General features: G+C 40.3%; 2 protein-coding genes across 7 annotated transcripts in view; one reads left to right on the forward strand and one right to left on the reverse strand.

The window, feature by feature from the left end:
• The window catches only part of LOC128834717 (dermatan-sulfate epimerase), a 293,933-nt gene that overhangs the window by 226,128 nt on the left and 45,247 nt on the right, over positions 1-22,558 (reverse strand). The window lies entirely within an intron of this gene.
• COL10A1 (collagen type X alpha 1 chain) overlaps positions 1-22,558 on the forward strand; it is a 77,012-nt gene that overhangs the window by 38,757 nt on the left and 15,697 nt on the right. For 2 of the 6 annotated variants that reach the window (XM_054023745.1, XM_054023748.1), the window contains exon 1: positions 21,087-21,366. The exons of 2 other annotated variants lie outside the window; for them this stretch is intronic. Coding sequence is in view for 1 of the 4 variants with exons in the window: in XM_054023743.1 (XP_053879718.1) it covers positions 7,285-7,316 (32 nt within the window). In the remaining 3 variants the exon portion in view is untranslated. Of the gene's footprint in view, positions 1-7,268; positions 7,317-17,809; positions 17,826-21,086; positions 21,367-22,558 lie in introns of those variants that run through there. 2 more of the 6 variants (XM_054023743.1, XM_054023749.1) reach the window with 2 other exon arrangements.

Below are 22,558 nucleotides of genomic sequence, written 5' to 3' on the forward strand. Positions count from 1 at the left end.
AGCAGTGCAATTGCAGCATAAATAAAGAACTAATGAATTTCAGAGTTGAGTTTATATCTCTTGAAATTACGTCTGTAGTATCATTTCTCACAAAGCTATGCCTTGTGACTAATCAGAAAAAAAAAAAAACTTTCTAATACAATGGCACCATATGTTTCTAATAGATTAATTAAGTTGTAAAAAGGGGGGACTTGACAGATGATGATTTGAACAGTTCTGTGGAATAATTATTTAAAATTCTTCAGTTTCAGAGGACTGTTTTAAAGCTTGGCTGCTCTTGACATATCTTAATGGTGGACATTGCATGCCAGCATAACTCTCTAAAAGGTTAGAATGTGTTGTCTGTTTACTGAATTCTCCAGCTGTTTAATACATCTACTCTTAAATAATTTAGGGTGCCTTTTTTTTTTTTTTTTTGAGGACTTACCCAACAAATCTGTTTCTTTTTAAAATCAGTTTTATATTCCAAAAGCTTCTTATTAAAATCAGTCATATTATTTGTGATGTAACTGAGAAAATATAAATACAGCTATAATTTGTTTCTTTTTCACACTAAATAGAAAAATGGCAAAATAAGAAGGAAAGATATTTGATTTTTAACTTCTGAAAGTGTTTTACAAATAACAGGGGAAATTATCAAAGAGCAGTTTATGATCTTCTTTTCCAAAAAAAAAAAAAAAAAAAAAAAAAAAAAAAGAACCCACCACAAGTTTAAATCTATTTGGTAATTTGCTTAATATGTGTTTATACTCTTACTATAAACTATGCTGCATTGTGCATAGTTTATAGTAAGAGTATAAACACCTAATAAGCAAATTATACTAAATAAATTTAAACTTATGGTGGTTTTTTTTGTTTGAAAAGAAGATTATAAACTGCTCTTTGATAATTTCCCCGTGTGTGTGTATATATATAGGGTATAGTGTGTATATATAGGGTAGAGGTGTATAGTGATTGTGTATGTATGTGTGTGGGTGTGTGTATACATACACAATCACATATACATACACACACACAAATACATACACAATCACTATACACCTCTACCCTGATATAACGTGACCCAATATAACACCAATTCGAATATAATGCGGTAAAACAATGCTCCGGGGGGGCGGGGCTGCACGCTCTGGCAGATCAAAGCAAGTTCGATATAATGCGGTTTCACCTATAACGCGGTAAGATTTTTTGGCTCCCGAGGACAGCGTTATATTGGGGTAGAGGTGTATAATGAAAATCATGAAACATAGTATAGTAAGACTATAAATACATAATAGACAAATCATATTAAATAGATTTAAACTTGTGGTGCATTTTTTGTTTGAAAAGATCATCATAAACTGCCCTTACTATCTTATTTTTACATAAATATAAATATGTTACTATTTTATTTGTTCAACAAGATTTCCAGTTCCTAAGTTATCATGTTCATGAATCAGTGTATCTGTGCTACAGCATATTAAAGTCTTCGGCATTTTTTTCTACAGGAAAACAGAAAGTATCTGAAGAATACATGTTTAAATCACATTTCAAAAGCCTCACAAAATTTAGGAATCTTAAAAGGAATTTAGGGAAAAAATAGAATTATTCCAATGAGACATTTGTTCTCCATTTTGTTGAACACTTCCAATCATATACAATATGCTCAATAGTCCATCATTAAAAACAAGTTATTTCGACATTAATACTAATTGTTTACCATTTTAAGATTAAAAAACATATTACTTCTCTTAACAAAAATCTACAGAATACTGGATGATATATATATTTGATGGGGCCCCAAGTTCTGTCTTGTTATCCATACACCCAGATAACTGGCTTTATCACCATTCTGTGCTCTCTTTACTCATATTACATAAAATCCTATTCAAATGCTTGTATTACAGAATAAGCTATCACAAAGGTGCCATCAACATGGGATTTTAGCCAAAATACTTCCACTAAAGTAACTGGGAATCAAGTATTAAAACCCCATAAACCATTTTGAAAATGTAGAGGAACTGTTTGTGTGTACACAGAAAGCTTTTTTTATTTTATTATTTTTATAGAATAATTTCATATTATGGCAAGTATTAGGGACTAGTCAACTCTGCTAAAGTGGAGTTTGGCTGTTTTAAACATGGCAAAGCATTAGCAATTTAACAGCCAGGATAAATTTTAGAAGAGGCTTTAGACTGTGAGACTCTCTCTCACCACAAACTCACTGAATAGAAGAAAAAACAACAACAAGATTTTGTACTAAACTCTGCTTTATATATGCATTATATATAGTCTCAGAATCTTTATAGGCAGCTTCCTTAACTCTTACTACATATCACTCAAGTTAATATGTGAGGTACTTGAAAAGGTGCAAGACTTTGTCATTTAAAAAAATTATTAATTCCAGTGCTTCCTGCATGCTTATTCTCAAATCCATGTTGTTCTTGGGATCCAAATATGTAATTTAGAGTAAACCACAGGCTACAAAGTGAATGTATTCTAACAACTGCAATTGGATACCAACCAAAACAGCCTTAAGCATTTTAGTGATTATCAATGAGAAGAGCAATATTTTCAGGATCTTGTGGTGCCTACATATGTATATCATACGCATCCATTTGATGAGAAGCCTCAGCTACAAGGCCTGAAATTCATTGTGTGACCTGCCTCAAATGCTTTTGGCAGGCCAGCTGTGGAGGATCAGGGGTTATTTCAGTTCTCGAGATGGGCAGACAAGACATTGGTTATAGAACTGCTGCATACACATTTGTGGTAGCAGTTAGAAGGAAAGGCTGCCACAGAAGGGGAGACATGCTCATTTTTCAGGAGTATCAAGTGATCACCACAGCGCTCACAGCCAGCTTGAAGCTTCACATAAATCAGCAACATACAGCACTGGAGTGAACATTAAATATTATACTACCACTGATGGGGCCTCCTTGACTGGGCAGAGAGGGTGACTGAGTGTGCATTTGAGAAATCCTATGGCTATGGGTTTCTAGGTCTCTCTAAACTGGCCCTGAATGGAGTCCAAAAGAGAGAAAGTTCCCACCAATCTTGTATACAAGTGTTTCCCTAAGGAATCAGCCACATATTGCAGCATCTCAGCAACAGTTTAATCCAAGTTTTCTTGCTGAACACAAAATGAAAAGCAAAATATTTCCATCAGTAAGGAGAAATTTACAGTGTGCCTTCCCCCCCAAGGAATCCATCTAATGGTGTGCTGTAAGTGAGCCATGAATCACGATTAGAAGTATGTGGATTTCTTTTCTACATTTGTTTTTCAAACTCTAAGTTGAAGTTATTGGTGATGCTGTACTAAGAATGAAATTCAAAAGCTTAGAAGTATAAGAAATTCTACAATAAAAAATTGCTATATAAAACTAAGTGTAACAGTAAGCCATTTTTTACCTATGCATTTGGATTTTTTTGTGCATCCAGCCAAGTAGTGAATACATTTTATTTAATAATTCCTGTTTTGATGAGCAGTACAAAAATAAAAATTCCTGCTGCCTACCCTGGAGCCTTTTGCTGGTCCCATGAAAACCCCCCCCACAAATTTCACCAAGTTCTAAGCCTTTGAAAAATCTCAGTTTGCACAAGATCAATAGAGACTTGCTACAGTTTTTCAGAGAATTTAGGTGATGAGTCTATCTGTACTGAGTATTCTGCAATCGCTCACATCTCCTACATGTGACGAATACGCATGCACCACCCACCCAGAGTGACTGAGCATGCGCCACCCATGGGATGCAGAGGCGGAGTATGAGTCCCTGCAATTTCTGCTCCCAGCTGCTGAAAACTGCTTGGCACCGGAATTGAGAGCAAGGAGCCCGTTTTGCCAGTGCTCTGAATGTGCTCTCTGGGGTACAGACAGTGTAGAGGAGGATGCCACCTGACTCAAATACAGAGAGAAGAAGAGCTGGACCGGAAAGATGGATGGAAGGTATCTGTGAGGCAGGGACTGGCTGACCAAGGAGACTGGAACAAGGAACTAGGGTGGGAGGGCAAGGAGAGAGACACTGGATGGGCAAAGAGCCAGGGGGGAAAGAATGGGAGCTAAGAGTGAGGGGGAAATGGACTCAAACAGGGAGGTCACGGGGGAGAGTAGGACTGGCCTGACCAGGAACTTGGGACTGGATTAAGAAACTAGAGGTGGGTCAGGAGAGAAAACGACAGGGTTAAGCTGGATGGGACAACAACAAAAAAAAACTAGGTCAGATTTGTAGGGGAAATAGGACAAAGAAGGGTCTTTGACCCTCCAGAACCCAGAAAGGAACTCAAAGTTCCTGAATCTCACAGTGCCTTTGCTTAGCTGTGAAACTTCGACCACTTCTAATGCTGCTCCATAGAGAGGATAAATAACCTACTACTGCTATCAGTTAGCTCAAATAGCAGAGTTCTGGGCTGTGGATCTAAAAGGTTCAAACCCCGCTGGTGAGCCAGAAGATGTCAACATGATTCCAAATGATGAAATTTCTGTTTTTTCAGTTGTTTTTTATAGGGTTACCATTCGTCCGGATGTACCCGGACATGTCCTCCTTTTGTGTGCTAAAAATAGCGTCCGGGGGGAATTTGTAAAGCACTCACAATGTCCGGGATTTCCCCCTCCCCCGGCAGAGCGAGCGGCTGGGAGGGCTGCAGGAAAGTCCCGGGCTGGACTCCGGAGCAGCTTCCTCCTCCCACCCCCCCCTCCCTGCATTCTGAGCCGGCCGGCAGCTCCTCCTCCTGCAGCCCGCTCCGGCAACCCTGTGCAGGGCCAGGGACCGGGTTTTGTGTTGTGCAGGGGAGCTCAGCCATGTGTCCGGCTGGCACAGAGCCCAACACCCTGTTCTGAGCAGCAGGGTAAGGGGGGGCAGGAGAAGGGACAGGGAGGTTCTGGATGGGGCAGTCAAGAAACGGGGGGGGGCTTTTGGAGGGGAGTGGAGAAAGTTTTGGGCAGTCAGGGTACAGGTAGGGGGTAGGGTCCTGGGGGGCAGTTGGGGGGGGTCTTAGGAGGGGGCAGTTAGGGGACAAGGAACAGGGAGTCTTAGGTAGGGGGTGGGGTTCTGGAGGGCAGTTAGGAGCAGGGGTCCCAGGAGGGGGCAGTCAGGGGACAAGGAGCGGGGGGTAGGGGGCTGGGAGTTCTGGGGGGGAGCTGTCAGGGGGCAGGAGTGGGGAGAGGGATCGGAGCAGTCAGGGGACAGGGAGCAGAGGGGTTTAGATGGGTTGGGAGTTCTGGGGGGGGGCTGTCAGGGGGCAGGAGTGGGGAGAGGGATCGGAGCAGTCAGGGGACAGGGAGCAGAGGGGTTTAGATGGGTTGGGAGTTCTGGGGGGGGCTGTCAGGGGGTGGGGAGTGGTTGGATGGGGCGTGGGAGTCCCAGGGGTCTGTCTGGGGCTGGGGGTGTGGATAAGGGTTGGGGCAGTCAGGGGACAAGAGGCAAGGAGGCTTAGATAGGGAGTGGAGTCCCGGGGGGCAGTTAGGGGCAGGGGTCCCAGGAGGGGGCAGTCAGGGGACAAGGAACGGGGGGAGGGTTGAGGGTTCTGGGGGGGCGGGAAGTGGGAGGGGCAGGGGCGGGGCTAGGGCGGGGCTCCTCCCGTCCTCTTTTTTGCTTGTTGAAATATGGTAACCCTATTTTTTAAAAGTTAGGAAATTACACACAAAAAGTTACATTAAAAGAAAATTATTAAGGTTGCAAAGTCAAGCACTCAAAAGTTAGGAAATGCCAGAATTAGAGTTGCTTGTGCAACCTTAATTAGCCCACCCCTCTCCTTGTGTGCACCCATTGTGATACAGTCTTAAATTACATGCTCACATACTATTTTTTCCATGGGATCACTGCCTCACTCAGTGCATTAGATGGACCTGCCCCAGTGCTCACTGAATGAGCAGTTATTCAGTATTTTGCTTTCTCCTCACTATTCAAAGTGTGGCCATAGGCCTTATTTACTGCACACTACTCAAACCGTGCTCAGAGGTCAGAATTATTGATTTCCTCATGAATTTTTTATGGTGCTCATCACTAGAGAATCTGAGTATTTTACAAATGTTCGTAGGGTTGCCAGGTGTCCGGTTTTCGACTGGAATGCCCGGTCGAAAAGGGATCCTGGCGGCTGTGGTCAGCACTGTCGACCGGGCCGTTAAAAGTCTGGCCAGCGGTGCTGCGGATCTAAGGCAGGCTAGTCCCTACCTGTCCTGGGGCACCGTGCTGCACCCCAGAAGCGGCCAGCAGGTCCAGCTTCTAGGCCGGGGGGCCACGGGGCTCCGTATGCTACCCTGCCCCGAGCACCAGCTCCACACTCCCACTGGCCAGGAACCACGGCCAATAGAAGCTGCAGGGACGGTGCCTGTGGGTGAGAGCAGCACGTGGCACCTCCTGGCCCCCCACCTTGGAACTGGACCTGCTGGCTGTTTCCAGTGCCCAGCACGATGCCAGGACAGGCAGGGAGCCTGCCTTAGACCCGCTGTGCCACTGACGGAGAGCCGCCCAAGGTAAGCCCATGACCCAACCCCGCGCTGCAATCCCCTGCCCCTTCTGCATCCCAAACCTCTCGATCCCAGCCTGGAGCATCCTCCTGCACCCCAAATCCCTCATTCCCAACCTCACACCAGAGCCCAGAGCTCTCACCCCAAACCCCTGCCCCAGGCCGGAGCCTCCTCCTGCACCCTGAACCCCTCATTTCTGGACCCACCCTAGAACCCACACTCCCAGCCCAGGGCCCATACTCTCTCCCACACCCAACCCCCTGAGTCAGCCCAGAGCCCCCTCTGAACCCTTCCCCCCCCCACAAGCCCAGAGCCCCCTCCTGCACCCCAGGCCTTGGAGTAGGGGTAGGGCAAGGGTGTTTGGTTTTGGACGAGTACAAAGCTGGCAACCCTAAATGTTAGTTGATTTATTTTCGCAACACTTCAGCAGAGAGAGGTGGTATTATTATACCCATAGGTAAATTAGGCACAGAGAAATTAAAGTCAAACGTGTCCACTAATTTTGAGTTTGCAGTTTGAGGTGCCTAAGGCCCGATATGCACACTACATAACACTATATAGCACTTTATATGTACAGAGCAGAGCTCCCACTGACAAGCTGCAGTTAGTGCTCAAAAATTCTGCAGATCAGACCCCAGGAGTCTCAAGTCAGGCACCCAGAAATTAAGGAACACACAATTACAGGATATCTGTGCGAAGCGTGGGTTAAGCAACTTGCCCAGCATCACACAGGAATTCTGTGGCACAGGTAGCGATAGAATCCAGTTCTCCATGGCAGCATTCAACTGCTTTAACCATGAGACCATCTTTTCTCTTCCCACAGTCCCCTGCTTCATTCAATGCACACCTGCCAACTTCTGCAACAAATAAGGTAGGGATTCTAAAGAAAACAGCTTAATTCAATACACAACCCTGATTCCCAGAATAATTTTTAAGTACTTGCCTTTGCAAGATTAATGTTCTTTTCGCAAACCTGTTTCTCTACATTCTGAACATTCTGGGTCAGATTCTTTGCTAGTGTAAATCAGTGTGGCTCCACTGACTTCAGTTGAGCTATTTTACATTTAAGTTGACTGTACAGTACACAAATTAATTGCATCCCATTCATCATATATTGAAAGAGTTATTTATCCAGTGATTTAGATCCTACAGTCCTTACTTACACCTAATTTTTAAGATTATGATGGGGTGTCCGATGCTTTCAGAAGTCTTAAAAGAGCAACATTCTGATGAGGAAATTACAGAACCCAAACCACCAAAAAGAAAATCAACCTTCTGCTGTTGGCATCCGACTCAGATGGTGAACATGAATGTGTGTCAGTCTGCATTGCTTTGGATCATTATCAAGCAGAAACCATCCTCAGCACGGACACATGTCCACTGGAATGGTGGCTGAAGCATGAAGGGGCATAGAATGTTTAGCATATCTGGCAGGTAAATATCTTGTGATGCCAGCTACAACAGTGCCATGTGAACACTTGTTTTCACTTTCAGGTGACATTGTAAACAAGAAGCGGGCAGCATTATCTCCTGCAAATGTAAACAAGCTTGTTTGTCTGAGCAATTGGCTGAACAAGAAGTAGGACTGAGTGGACTTGCAGGCTCTAAAGTTTTACAATGTTTTATTTTCAAATGGGGGGGGGTTGTACATAATTCTACATTTGTAAACTTTCATGATAAAGAGATTGCACTACAGAACTTGCATTAGGTGAACTGAAAAATACTAATTCCTTTGGTTTTTTTACAGTGCAAATATTTGTAATAAAAAATAATAATATCAAGTGAGCACTGTACACTTTGTATTCTGTCTTGTAATTGAAGTCAATATATTTGAAAATGTAGAAAACATTCAAAAATATTTAAATAAATGGTATTCTATTATTGTTTAACAGCGTGATTAATCACAATTTATTTTTTTAATCACTTGACAGCCCTAATGAACATACATTCCAGATGCTTTGAAAGGATAAGTTACTCAGTGAAAAACAGTGTAATGTTTGTGTTTAAATAACATGATGCTGTTTAATAACATACAGTTTGGTATAAAAATATTTCAGCCAGGGTAAATAAATATGTTCTCAACACTAAAACCTAAGAGCAATGGAGACCAAATCCTAATGCAGTAGTAATAGCCCAAAGTACACTTAAAATTAATAGTAATTAGAATATCAATTTTTATTCTGCAGTATTCTAATCCTATAGTTCATTTTAATTATATATAATTAAATCCATAATTTCTAAATGTAACATGGTCAAATCACAATACTGATACTGCAACCAGCATAAATAAAATCCATCAACAAGCCAAGCGGCCAACACGGATTGCTCATTTCAAAGAACGTTATTCATTTTAGTCCCAAAGTTACCTAAATTCCGCACTTATTTCCTATAGTCTTCACTCTTATCATTGACAATTATTTATATCAGACATAAAGAATCATTAAATTTAAGAGATATTTACACTAAAAGAAATAATCCCACAGTGTATCATGTTTCCCAAATAAATTCCATGTCCCTCATTTTGGGTCATTGTTATGCATTGCTTACCATATTTAAGAGGTATGTCCCCAACAAGAAATTAAATCCCCCAAAAGGCAACCTAAACCGGAAATTAAGTCCTTAGTCTTGCTCAGGAGATATCACCAATGTACTTTGTCACTGCAGATTAAGGGAGAGGAGCACTCTCAATTCCTGGTCTCCTCATGAATAAAACAGCCCTCCATTCTCAAAAGTACTCAGAGGCTGGCTATCTCAAGAGCTACAAGTGAAAGGGTGAGGAACTTCATTTAGTGAGATAGGAGACTATGGAGTGAAGTGAAAGGTATAATAGACACACAGCAAAACAAGTATTAGCTAAAACACTTATTCCTCTTGAATGCGTATAAGAGTAGCCACTAGAGGTGATGAATATCCATCTCTGCCACACAATAAGGGCCTAACTTCTTGTTATTCCTGCTGCGCATCATGTGATTGGAACCAGGATATATAGATCAGTCTCTTACAAGCTCTCTCATGTTTTACACGCTCATTACATGGTATCAGAAGTAAACTGCTGAACAAATGAAACCACCTGAATCCCCTAGGCTGGAATGGGACCTGTCTAGGCACTGCCTGGGCTTCAGAAAATCATCATAACATTACAAAAATATCTGTCAAATACCTGTAAGCAGATTCTCATAACATATTTAAATCTACAATATAAGTAAGCAAAAGCAAGACGCTATAGGCAGAAGAGTCTGAAATAAATATGGCTCAAATGCTAACTACTTCTCAAACAACAACTGAAAAGATCAAGCAAGAAACACAAATGACTCATCCTTACAATGCACTGACAGAGTAATTCTAGATGGTGGTCTCACAGGAAAAGTCTAGGCATAAACCAAAACCAAACTTCATCTCATTGGTACTATGGAGAGGAAAGTACTTCATAATTGGGATTTGGTGTTATATTCTGTTCTGCTTTTTTATAGTTTTGTATACTGCCCTCATCACAATTCTAGTAGTGCATTAAGGGGCATTGCTTACATCTGTCACCTATGGTTCGTTCTCTCTCATCCTCTCCCTAGAGGAGATTTGTTTGTGCATTGTAAAGTGTCTCCAACTCTTATTATTTTATTGGGAGTCTAATGCTATTTGGTGTTTTTTTTAAAGCTCTAGACCCTGGAATCGCATCAATGAAACAAACTAAGCTTTCCTTTAAAACAAACAAACATGTTTCTCGCCTTCCTGTTCTCGGACAAATGCTCGAAAACATAACCCCCACAGGTGCAAAAAGGGAAGGGCAAATGAAAAGACCTCCAAATATATTTTTTTGAAATCTCATGATTTTTATTCCAGTCTCATGAGGTTTGGGGCTCAATTCATGATTTTTGACTACTTGGAGTGGCAATGCTGAGAGAGGAAGGGTGGTTTTGTTTGTTTGTTTGTCACACTTCTATTACAAAATGGAACACACACACAGGATTAGCACTGGTGGTGTAAAATTACAACACTCCCATTAAACTTACTGGAGAATTTTGCATGAGTAAATTCCACATGTTTGAACTCATAATGCATTAGGAACAGAAAATACAGAAAGCTGAACAAAAAACAAAAATAAAAAAATGACGTTCTTCAAAATAGTTTAATGTACATAAGAAAATAAACCAGTATTAAAAATGTCTGACTTTTCTGTTTTAAAACCCTTATTTTTAAAATAAACTCAGACAACATTTATTTGTTCTGGCCCTAAAAGAAAGTCTTGAACCCAAATTGTTTTTACTTCAGCACCTGTTTTTAAACATGAAGCTCTCCTCAGACTTGTGCCAGTTGACAAAACCACAGCAGGTAACAAGTCCAATAAATGTAACTATTCAGCAGGCTTCCTACCTGCTATGATAGGTACACTTTGCAAAATAGTTCATTTTTAGCTACCAGGTTTTCAGACGACTGATGTGAAACAGTCCCCTAGTTATGTGATGCATAAGGAAGTAGCTTGAAATTTTTTCACCTAGAAGGGTATAGGTTTAGATATTGTCTCTCCTGCAGCATTTCTTCCACTTTCAGACCTCACTGGAGCGTGGGGAATGAATGTAAGAACTCAGCCTAACAGCCAGAGAAGAATGACAAACTAAATCTCTGATTCTCTTGGGGAAAATTGGAGAGTAAATAAACCTAAAATGCAGGAACAGGTTTTCCTGATATCTTTTCACATCTTGTTTCTGACAATACTGATCAAATTAGTGGTGCTAGACTGGTAAACTGACAGCAAGTCTCTGAAGGGAGCAGGGTTGTCTAAAATTTTAAAATGTCTACATTATGGCGCTACAGTGCCACAGTTGTACCGCTATAGCTGGGCCGCTGGAACGTCTCTCGTGTAGCTGGTCTTTGCCGGAAAGAGAGAGCTCTCCCACTGGCATAATGACACCTCCTCCAATGAGCGGCATTAGCTATGTCGTCAGGAAAGCCTCTCCTGCAGACATAATGCTGTCCACACCAGCACTTTTGCCGGTGAAACTTATGTCAGTCGGAGGGAGGTATTTTTTCACACCCCTGGCTGACAAAAGTGGTCGTGTAGACAAAACCTAAGTGAATCAGGAGTGCAAGTCCCATTTTCAAAAGTGACCTAGGCTCTTAGGATCCCAGGTGCTTTTGAAAATCTTACCATTTATGTGCAAGTTTTAGACCTCGATCCGGTCAACACTTTTGCAGGTGAGTAACTCTGCACATGTAAGGAGTTCTGTTGAAGTTAAGTATGTCTATAAGTGCTTATGGCATCAAATCAAGGCCTTATTGTGGGAGTGAGGGCCAGAGTAACAGTGATAAAAACCCAGGGTTTATGTAGCTAACTACCTGAACAATCTGCATGTCTTTAAGTCTTATTTAAAAAAACAACTCAAAAATGGAAAATTGTCACTGAGATCAAGAAATTTGAAATTAACTCTCACTTCAGTCACCAGTTTGATCAGCATTGCCAAAAAGAACAGCTTGCAAGCAGTAGTGTTCAAAGATACTGAAAAGCATGTTCTTCAATGTAGTTTCCTCCACCCGCTTGCTGCATTGTACCTAATTTATGATTATAAACTCTTTTTGGATAGTAACTTTCTCATATCATATGTCTGTACAATCCCCAGCATAATGGGGCTGCAAACTTCACAGGGGGCTCTGGACACTGTTACATTAATTAAATAATAATGCAATCCTCCTCAGAGTCATAGAGATCAGTAAACTTGGGTCACTGAGTTCAATTTATAGGACTATCAAAAGTATTTCCTAAAGTCGCATGGTTATTTGGCACAACTGAAGGTAAACAGACTTAGTAGAAATACTGTTATAAATATATAACTGGGTGGTGCCTGGTTAAAAATAATCTTATGCTAAAAAGGAATGTTATAGTCAAAAGTTACCTTACATGACCAAATAACAGACAACTAGCCAAGTACCTAGTGCCAAAATAATCACATACCACCCTTCCATGTGAGCTTGAATGCAGGACATTTATTCTGCTACCATTACAACCAGGAGCGGCGCCAGGGTTTTTGGCGCCCTAGGCGGGGGTCCTTCCGCGCTCCCGGTCTTCAGGGCACTTCGGCGGCGAGTCCTGGAGCGAGTGAAGGACCCGCCGCAGAATTGCCGCTGAGGACCCAGAGCACGGAAGGACCCCCCGCCACCGAATTGCCGCCAATGGCGGCAAAATGCCGCCCCCCCCCAAGTCCTGGTGCCCTAGGCAACTGCCTAGGTCGCCTAAATGGAAGCGCCGGCCCTGATTACAACTGTAAAAGTAGGACTGTCAAGAGATTAAAATAATTAATCGTGATTAATTGCGCTGTTAAACAATAATAGAATACCATTTATTTAAATATTTTGGATGTTTTCTATATTTTTAAATATATTGATTTTACTTACAACACAGAATATAAAATGTACAGTGCTCACTTTATATTTATTTTTGAATACAAATATCTGCACTGTAAAAAAGCAAAAGAAATAGTATTTTTCAGTTCCCCCATTACAAGTACTGTAATGCAATCTCTTTATCATGAAAATTGAACTTACAAATGTAGAATGTTGTACAAAAAACCTGCATTCATAAATAAAACAATGTAACATTTTAGAGCCTACAAGTCCACTCAATCCTACTTCTTGGTCAGCCAGTCACTCAGACAAAGAAGTTTGTTTACATTTGCAGGAAATAACGCTGCCAGTTTCTTCTTTACAATGTCACCTGAAAGTGAGAACAGGTGTTCACATGGCACTGTCGTAGCCGGCGTCACATGATATTTACTCATAGACTCATAGACTTTAAGGTCAGAAGGGACCATTATGATCATCTGGTCTGACCCCCTGCATGCTGCAGGCCACAAAGCCGTCCCTACCCCTTCCCTTGACTCTGCTGTAGAAGTCCCCAAATCCTGTGGCTTAGTGACTTCAATTGGCAGAGAACCCTCCTGCTAGCGATCCCTGCCCCATGCTGCGGAGGAAGGCGAAAAACCTCCAGGGCCTCTGCCAATCTACCCTGGAGGAAAATTCCTTCCCGACCCCAAATATGGTGATCAGTAAAACCCCAAGCATGTAGGCAAGAGTCTCCAGCCTGACCCTTGTTAGCCATTATACTATTTACCTGCCATGGCATGGTATTCCTTGGCTAAAATCATGTTTTTCCATTAAACCATTCCCTCCATAAACTTATCTAACTTAATCTTAAAACCAGACAGGTCCTTCGCCCCCACCGTTTCCCTCGGAAGGCCGTTCCAATATTTCACCCCTCTGACGGTCAGAAACCTTCGTCTAATTTCAAGCCTAAACTTCCCCACGGCCAGTTTATATCCATTCGTTCTCGTGTCCACATTAGTACTAAGCTGGAATAATTCCTCTCCCTCCCTTGTATTTATCCCTCTGATATATTTAAAGAGAGCAATCATATCCCCCCTCGGCCTTCGTTTTGTCAGACTAAACAACCCGAGCTCCTCTAGTCTCCTTTCATACGACAGGTTTTCCATTCCTCTGATCATCCTAGTGGCCCTTCTCTGTACCCGTTCCAGTTTGAGTTCATCTTTTTTAAACATGGGAGACCAGAACTGCACACAGTACTCCAAATGAGGTCTCACCAGCGCCTTATACAACGGAAGCAGCATCTCCTTATCCCTACTAGATATACCTCGCCTAATGCATCCCAAGACTGCATTGGCTTTTTTCACCGCCACGTCACATTGTCGACTCATAGTCATCCTGCGGTCTACAAGGACCCCTAGGTCCTTCTCCTCCTCCGTTACTTCTAACCGATGTGTCCCCAGCTTGTAACTAAAATTGTTGTTAGTCATCCCTAAATGCATCACCTTACACTTTTCACTAGTAATTGCATCCTATTTCTGATACTCCAATTCACAAGCTCATTCAAGCCTCCCTGCAGAATATCCCTATCCTCCTCCGAATTGGCAACGCCTCCCAGCTTCGTGTCATCCGCCAACTTTATCAGCCCACTCCTGCAAAAGGTCAGTAATAAATAGATTAAATAAAATGGGTCCCAAAACCGAACCTTGAGGAACTCCACTGGTGACCTCCCTCCAACCTGACAGTTCACCCTTCAATACTACCCGCTGCATTCTCCCCATTAACCAATTCCTTATCCACCTCTGGATTTTCATATCGATCCCCATCTTTTCCAGTTTAACCAATAATTCCTCATGCGGTACAGTATCAAACGCTTTACTGAAATCAAGGTATATTAGGTCCACCGCATTTCCCTTATCTAATAAGTCCGCTACTTTCTCGAAGAAGGAGATCAGATTGGTTTGGCACGATCTGCCCTTTGTAAAACCATGTTGTAATTTGTCGCAATTGCCATTAACCTCAAGGTCCTCAACTACTTTCTCTTTCAGAATTTTCTCCAGCACCTTGCACACTACAGATGTTAAACTAACAGGCCTGTAGTTACCCGGGTCACTTTTTTTCCCTTTCTTGAAAATAGGAACCACATTAGCTATTCTCCAGTCTAACGGAACCACCCCCGAGTTTACAGATTCATTAAAAATTATCGCTAATGGGCCTATTTCCCGCGCCAATTCCTTCAATATTCTCGGATGAAGATCATCCGATCCGCCCGACTTAGCCCCATTAAGGTGTTCAAGTTTCGTTTCTACCTCGGATACGGTAATCCCCCCTCCTGTATCCCCCTCTGTCATGCTGCTAGTATCCCTAATACCTTCATTGGCCTCATTAAACACCGATGCAAAATATTTGTTGAGATATTGTGCCATGCCTAGATTATCCTTAATCTCCTCTCCGGCTATAGTCTTCAGCGGTCCCACTTCTTCTTTCTTTGCTTTCTTCCTATTTATATGGCTGTAAAACCTCTTACTATTGCTTTTAATTCCCCTCGCAAGGTCCAACTCTACACGGCTTTTGGCCTCTCTCACTCTATCTCTACATTCTCTGACTTCACTAAGGTAAGTTTCCTTACTGATCCCTCCCCTCTTCCACTCTTTGTACGCTTTCTGTTTTTTCCTAATCGCCCCTTTGAGACGGTCGCTCATCCAGCTTGGTCTAAATCTCTTGCTTACTAATCTTTTTCCCTTTTTCGGGATACAGGCCTCCGACAGCTCATGCAGCTTTAACTTAAAGTAATCCCAGGCATCATCTGCCTTTAGATCCATTAATATGTTTGCCCAATCCACTTCCCTTACCAGTCCTCTTAATTTGTTAAAATTAGCCTTTTTAAAATTATAAACCCTAGTCTTTGATTTAATTCTGTTACTCCTTCCATTTAGTTTAAACCGAATTAGCTCATGATCACTGGAGCCCAAGTTGTCCCCTACAACCACTTCCTCAACGAGGTCCTCACTACTCACCAAAATCAGATGTGATACAGATTCATATGTCCCTTCATGCTTCACCCACCATTCCAGAGGACATGCATCCATGTTGATGTCGGGTTCTGCTCGATAACAATCCAAAGCAGTGCGCACCACCGCATGTTCATTTTTGCCATCTGAGTCAGATGCCACCAGCAGAAGATTGATTTTCTTTTTTGGTGGTTCGGGTTGAGCAGTTTCCGCGTTGGAGTGTTGCTCTTTTAAAATATCTGAAAGCATGCTCCACACCTTGTCCCACTCAGATTTTGGAAGGTACCTCAGATTGTTAAACCTTGTATCTATCCTTAGAAATCTCACATTGGTACCTTCTTTGCGTTTTGTCAAATCTGCAGTGAAAGTGTTCTTAAAATGAACAACATGTGCTGGGTCATCATCTGAGAATGCTATAACATGAAATATATGGCAGAATGTGGGTAAAACAGAGCAGGAGGCATACAATTCTCCCCCAAGAAGTCACAAATTAACGCATTATTTTTTTAATGAGCGTCATCAGCATGGAACCGTGTCTTTTGGAATGGTGGCTGAAGCATGAAGGGGCATACGAACGTTTACCATATCTGGCCCGTAAATACAAATGTGCCATGCGCACGCCTGTTCTCACTTTCAGGTGACATTGTAAATAATAAGCGGGCAGCATTGTCTCCTGTAAATGTAAACAAACTTGTTTGTCTTTTGCGGTTGGCTGAACAAGTAGGACTGAGGGGACTTGTAGGGTCTAAAGTTTGACACTGTTTTGTTTTTGAGTGCAGTTATGTAACAAAAAAAAATTTACATTTGTAAGTTGCACTTTCACGCTAAAGAGATTGCAGAACAGTACTTGTATGTGATGAATTGAAAAATACTGTTTCTTTTGTTTATCATTTTTACAAATCTTATTTTGCAAATATTTATAATAAAAATAATATAAATTGAGCACTGCACACTTTGTAGTCTGTGTTGTAATTGAAGTCAATATATTTGAAAATGTAGAAAAACATCCAAAAATATTTTATATATTTTAATTGGGAAGCTATTGTTTAACAGTGCAATTAAAAGTGTGATTAAAACTGCAATTAATCGACAGCTCTAGTTAAAAGTATAAGTGACATGAATCTAAAAAATGACAACTACCAAGCTATATGGCAATAAAGTCTCCATTTTTTTTTTTTAAACAGACTCTCTGTGGTATTCCAGGGTGAGTTCTGCTTTAAAAACAGATGAGACAATATTGCCCTGCAAGATTAACTTAACCAAGCATCCATTAAATACAAGTCTGCAAAAGATGACAGCTGAAAAAATCCTATTAATTTACAATTAGTTAGAAAAATAAATTCTTCCCTTGGACTGATTTATCAGTGAGTGACTGAGGAATCTAGAAGTTTGTTTTCGTCTTTTAAAAAGACTTTCTAATATCTTTAACCAAGGAAAGGGCTTCAACACTTTGTGACAAAAAGAGCCCTTGGCTGAAAATATTTATATTTTGTTAATTAAAAAATATTGAATATATTGACAGTCTAGCATAGGGGTAGTCAATAGGCCCCCACTTGCTCTGGCCCAGGGCCCCACAAAATGGTAATCCACCTCTGGTCGTGCTAATCCTGCAAGTGATGATGCAGTAGGTCAAACACTCAGATACATAATGCCCTTGTGGAACTCTGTTCAAGTTAATGGGCACAGGGGTCCATCCATACAGAGTAACTTGCAGGATCAGGGCCAAAGCCACACCATTTTTCTAGCTATGACTCTGAGCCAGGGCCGGCTTCAGGCACCAGCCAAGCAAGCAGGTGCTTGGGGCGGCCAACGGAGGGGGTGGCACGTCCGGGTCTTCGGGGGTTAATTCGGCGGCGGGTCCCTCACTCCCTCTCGGAGCGAAGGATCAGCCGCCGAAGATTGAAGCGGCGACGGCAAAGCTGATCGCGATCACGGCTTTTTTTTTTTTTTTTTTTTCCAGCTGCTTGGGGCGGCAAAAACCCTGGAGCCGGCCCTGCTCTGAGCCTGCAAAGACGTACACATGGGCTTAGGTTTATGGATTGTGAGGGGATTCCACAAAGGTCATTTCTTTAAATAAACATGTGTGTTTAATTATGAATAATGTCATTCATTCAGGAAACAAACATCATGTAACTATAACAAAGTGTATATGCCCAGTTAAAAAAAAAAACTGCAATTCTTTGATAATTACTTCTTGTTATCCAGGGAAATTCTAATTTTATTCTTACTTAGAACAGGGAATATTATATTGCAGTAAAATTATTTACTTTTCAAACTTTTCAATTGCTATTTTAAAGACGTCTTTGTTAATGAAAAAGATGTGTTTGAATGCAAATTTTCAAATACACATTAAGTGTATTTAAGTGGCCAATCTCCATGATCAGGTGTTCAAATAAACACAGGTGTGTTTATTTAATGTGCTGTTACTGAATATAGACATACACAAGTGTGTGCATATATATGGAACCCCACACTTCACATGTATGCTTACAGCTAAATCCTGGCATGATAGTGCACCCAGAGAAAGCCCACAGCAGTAGGGGGAACATGAGGAAGAAGAAAACCACAAGCCCATCTCAGCTTCCCACCACCACAAAAAACTAAATCAAACCCTAAGCCAAACAACCCCATGAAGCAGCATTCCAGGGTGGAGTCTGGCATAAATCTAAAGTCAACAGATGTGTGTGTGTGTATGTCTCCTGACCCAACAATTGTCCTTATTCACACGTGTTCACACAGAGATTATTCATCCTTCTGGCAGTAAAGTGGGGTGAGAGGAAACAAGACTGTCAGCTAAATATGGGTGTACATTACTTGTGTAGCAGGAGTGTACCTATTTGAGGGGGCATTATGCATTGGTCTAGAAATTAGCAGGGAATGTAAGAAGTTTTATGTGTACAGGACTATAGTCAGATGTTCCTAACTTTATTTCTTAACCCAATATTGTCAGATTGGCAACATTTTCCATGGAGGGCTTCCTACTTATTACAGCTGACATTTTAAAACAAAACTATTTTTGGAATTACCTGAAGAAAAAAAGGTTTTTAGTTTTTGCTCAGTTTTAACATCTGAAAAATAAATTCCTTATGCTTGTGCTTTGGGTGTGTAACTCAATGCTGAGTAATGGCTGAGTGGATTCTCACTGAAAATTACAATGACCCTAACTTCTAAACTAAACAGCATAAGAAAGTTAATGGTCAACTTCAGTCCAAAATTTAGTTTTTCTGAAAATTACAAGCAACTGAAAATAGGGGGCTCTCACCAAGGAAGTGACAACTCAACTATGTAAGCCTCCTCTAAAAATCACCAACCTGGTTATACACACAATCTTAATAAAGAATATAAGAATAATTCTGAAGGACATATTCCAGAGTAGAGTTTCCTTATGAACATGGAACAGAAAATTATTTGAGGGTGGCTGTGAAGAAGAATGGAGAAAGAACACCACATAATACCACATCAGATGACTTACTACATTAATCAAGACCTTTATTCACAACAACAGTATATGTTCAGAAGAGTACCGGCACACTTGCAAACCCGATATCAGACTTGACAGTCCATCAGTTTTTTTCCAGCATGATAAGTTATGTTTCAGGATATTTGTCATAAAGCCCTATTTTTTTCCAGGACTGATTTAAACAGAAGCTGAGTTTCAGTAGAATGTATGCCATGCAGCTGTGCTGCAGCCTGTTCACAGCCACTTCATCCAATCTTTGGGATGGTGGTTGCAGCCCTTCTGTGCCTACCAGGCATGAGATCCCTCCTCACTGAATCTGTTTGTTATTAGTATTACTAGTACATCATAGGCATAGATCTAGTAGTTACTGTCCAGGCTGACAAAGAACACTCCTCTATGCCAACATGGAGAAAGTGCTAATGGGGAAGATGACACAGCGGGGATGCCCAGCTCTCTCTCCACAAAAGGGAAGAAGTTAATCAAATTAGGAATGTTTGGCTCCAGTTAACAATAGTGCAGTTACTTTTATTTGCATTTGTTTTTCAATACCCTCCACATTCCATAAAAACATAAGCAGTATCTGGCATACTCATGAATCAGGCCGTAAATCCATGACTCTACTGCCTTGTTACATTTGCATTAACATGCAGATCAATCAACATTGTAATATAATGCAAAAACCTGATCATTTATAAATGTATAGATCTTTTAGAAATGTTCCTATTTAACTTTTATCAAGAATGCTTTTAAAAAGTAATATGCATGTTACATTTAGCCTTGGAGGTTCACACTAAATTCAGAAGGTCATTTTCTTTATGTCCATATTATTTCTGCTTTTATGTCATGTTTTAGAATCAGGGACATGAATGATTCAGGAACTAAAATTTTCTACATGATATCTGGAATTGATTAATGATGACAATGGGGCTGAAATATTGTGAGACCATCTGTCACTGTTTACCAAGTAGACGAGTCATAACAGGCAGAAATAGTCAATATAGCAAAAATTATTCCAATGGGCTTAATATGGCCAGTGCTAACCTATACTTTGAACAAACAGAGAGATTTGCTAAGTGTGGACTAAACTGTAATGAAATTTGACCCAATACAATAAATTAATTGTGGTTTAAACATAATGAGACAAAGCCATTACATAGGAACTTTGTGGAAATGCACTATAAACAACATTGTATTGAACCAGAACCTGAAACAAAAGTCATTTACTGCATATAGAAAAATTCTGAAAAAATAAATGCAAGCTTGTATTACATTTGTCTGATTTTTCAATATGCAATAAAATCAATTATTTCAATAAAATAGTAAGACTGAATGTAACAGAAATAGTGGTATGACATTGTATAACTCAAGTTTCTTTATGAATGAATATTTCATTGCATATAAACAGTCCCTATATATGGACTATTTATTTGATGTGTTATATATCTAAGACAACATAACAGAAACAAACATGTAAATACTTTCTCACTAATTTACTTCTTCAATTTCATTTTTATGCACAAGCACAATAAGTGGTTCAGATGGCTCCAGAACTGTACAAATCCCTAATTAACACAAAAGGATCATATTGTAAGCCCCTTACATCACACACTGGTGAGCAGTTACTCACTCAAGTAGTCTCCATTGACTTCAATGGAGATAACTCCTGAAAGTAGCTGCTCCAAGATAGTAAGAAGTTCACAATCTGTGAAAATACATTTCCTTACAAATGTATGCAGAAATCCATTTTAGAAAAGTAACACATATCTACCCCACTTACAAGATTAAGCTTTTTCCAATGATACCTCTCTCAATCCTGAAAACAAAAGGGATATAAAATAATTTAAGAAAATGTTCATCACGACGAGTATAGTTTCACCAAAGACACATGAAATACAATATAGTAGGAAAAACTCCAACCTACTCCTTCATGCCTGCCCAACATCCCTCCCCCGATTAATACTTATGACTTTTAGGGAGGAGCTTAAACACAGTGCAAGTTGACTTAACAAGGGAACTAAACAGTATAAATACCTCAGAAGGATACTTGAAATAACAGCTTCTGTTCTGCGCACCTGTGGCGGAAGAGCACCTCAGTAGGCTACTGAAAGGCTACTACATATTTGGAACTCTACACTATTCTGGTATGCTATCATTTCATTCCATTTCATTTGGCTTCCAATTTAAATTAACCATAGGTCTGACAGAATTCAATTTTAATTATTTTTTCCTAAATTTTGATAGATAATATTTATCTATGTTCATTTTTTCCTATTTTTATTTATTTAAAATTTTCAGTTGGGCAAAATTAGGGGTTTTAAGAATTTTTTTTCAATTGTCATTGATTTAAATGTTCACAGTTGCAGGAAATTAGGGGGGGTGTAAGACAATAGTAGAGTCAGACAATAATTTAATGACAGATGTTGAAATTCAAAAAATTAAAGCTTTATAACCATTAAAATAAAAACTGTCAATATCACGTCTAAATATACAAAGTTAATATCCTTAAATCAAACTTTGATAAGTTTTCAAGCAGCATTTTTCTTATCTTGCCTATCTGCAAATTTCGATTATCATCAATGGAAATATGTTTTCATCAGTTTGTGTATGTATGGCGAAATCAACATTTACCAATAAAAATCTAATCCTTCCTTATATAGGACAGAAGTTTACTGGGGCTCTTTAAGAGCAAGTGCCAGTATCCCTGCTGCCACAAGGGAAATTACTTTCAAAGGCTAAGGGTGAAATCTTGGCCCCAATAAAGTCAATGGGAGTTTCACTATTGATGTCAATGGGGTCAGGATTTTACCCTTTAAAGATACAGTGTTAATTAGAAGGAGGCGATGCTGCCATGTTGCAATGCATATGAGAGAGACTTTTCCCTGATTCTAGAGGATTCAAGCTATGCTCCCAAACCTAGTTTTGGAAGCCTCAAGGGGCTGGCATGCCCATAACATTATAGAACCTAATAGCAAACTGACACTTTTTTTCTGAAAAGAATTTAAATTGTTACATATTTTAATATGCTGATTATATTTAATACAAAATTTAAAAAACTGTTGATTGGAAGAGTATGGGACAGAATCTGATCTGGTAAGATTACAGATTTTATATATCTATACTTTAAAAAAGTATTTAAAACATTTAACCACTTTCTCTGGCTAAAATAGGTATACTTTAAGAAATCCACTAGAAATACATAGATTTAGGAGCAGTTTTGTATAAAGCAGTTCTGAACCTGTAACGTTAACTATTTTAAATACAACTTATTTGTTCATTGCTGCGAAACCTGAACTGATCAACTTATTTTTAAAAAGAGAACGATCATTTGCATAA

This window comes from Malaclemys terrapin, chromosome 3 (assembly GCF_027887155.1).
Source record: "Malaclemys terrapin pileata isolate rMalTer1 chromosome 3, rMalTer1.hap1, whole genome shotgun sequence".
Taxonomy (NCBI): Eukaryota; Metazoa; Chordata; order Testudines; family Emydidae; genus Malaclemys; species Malaclemys terrapin.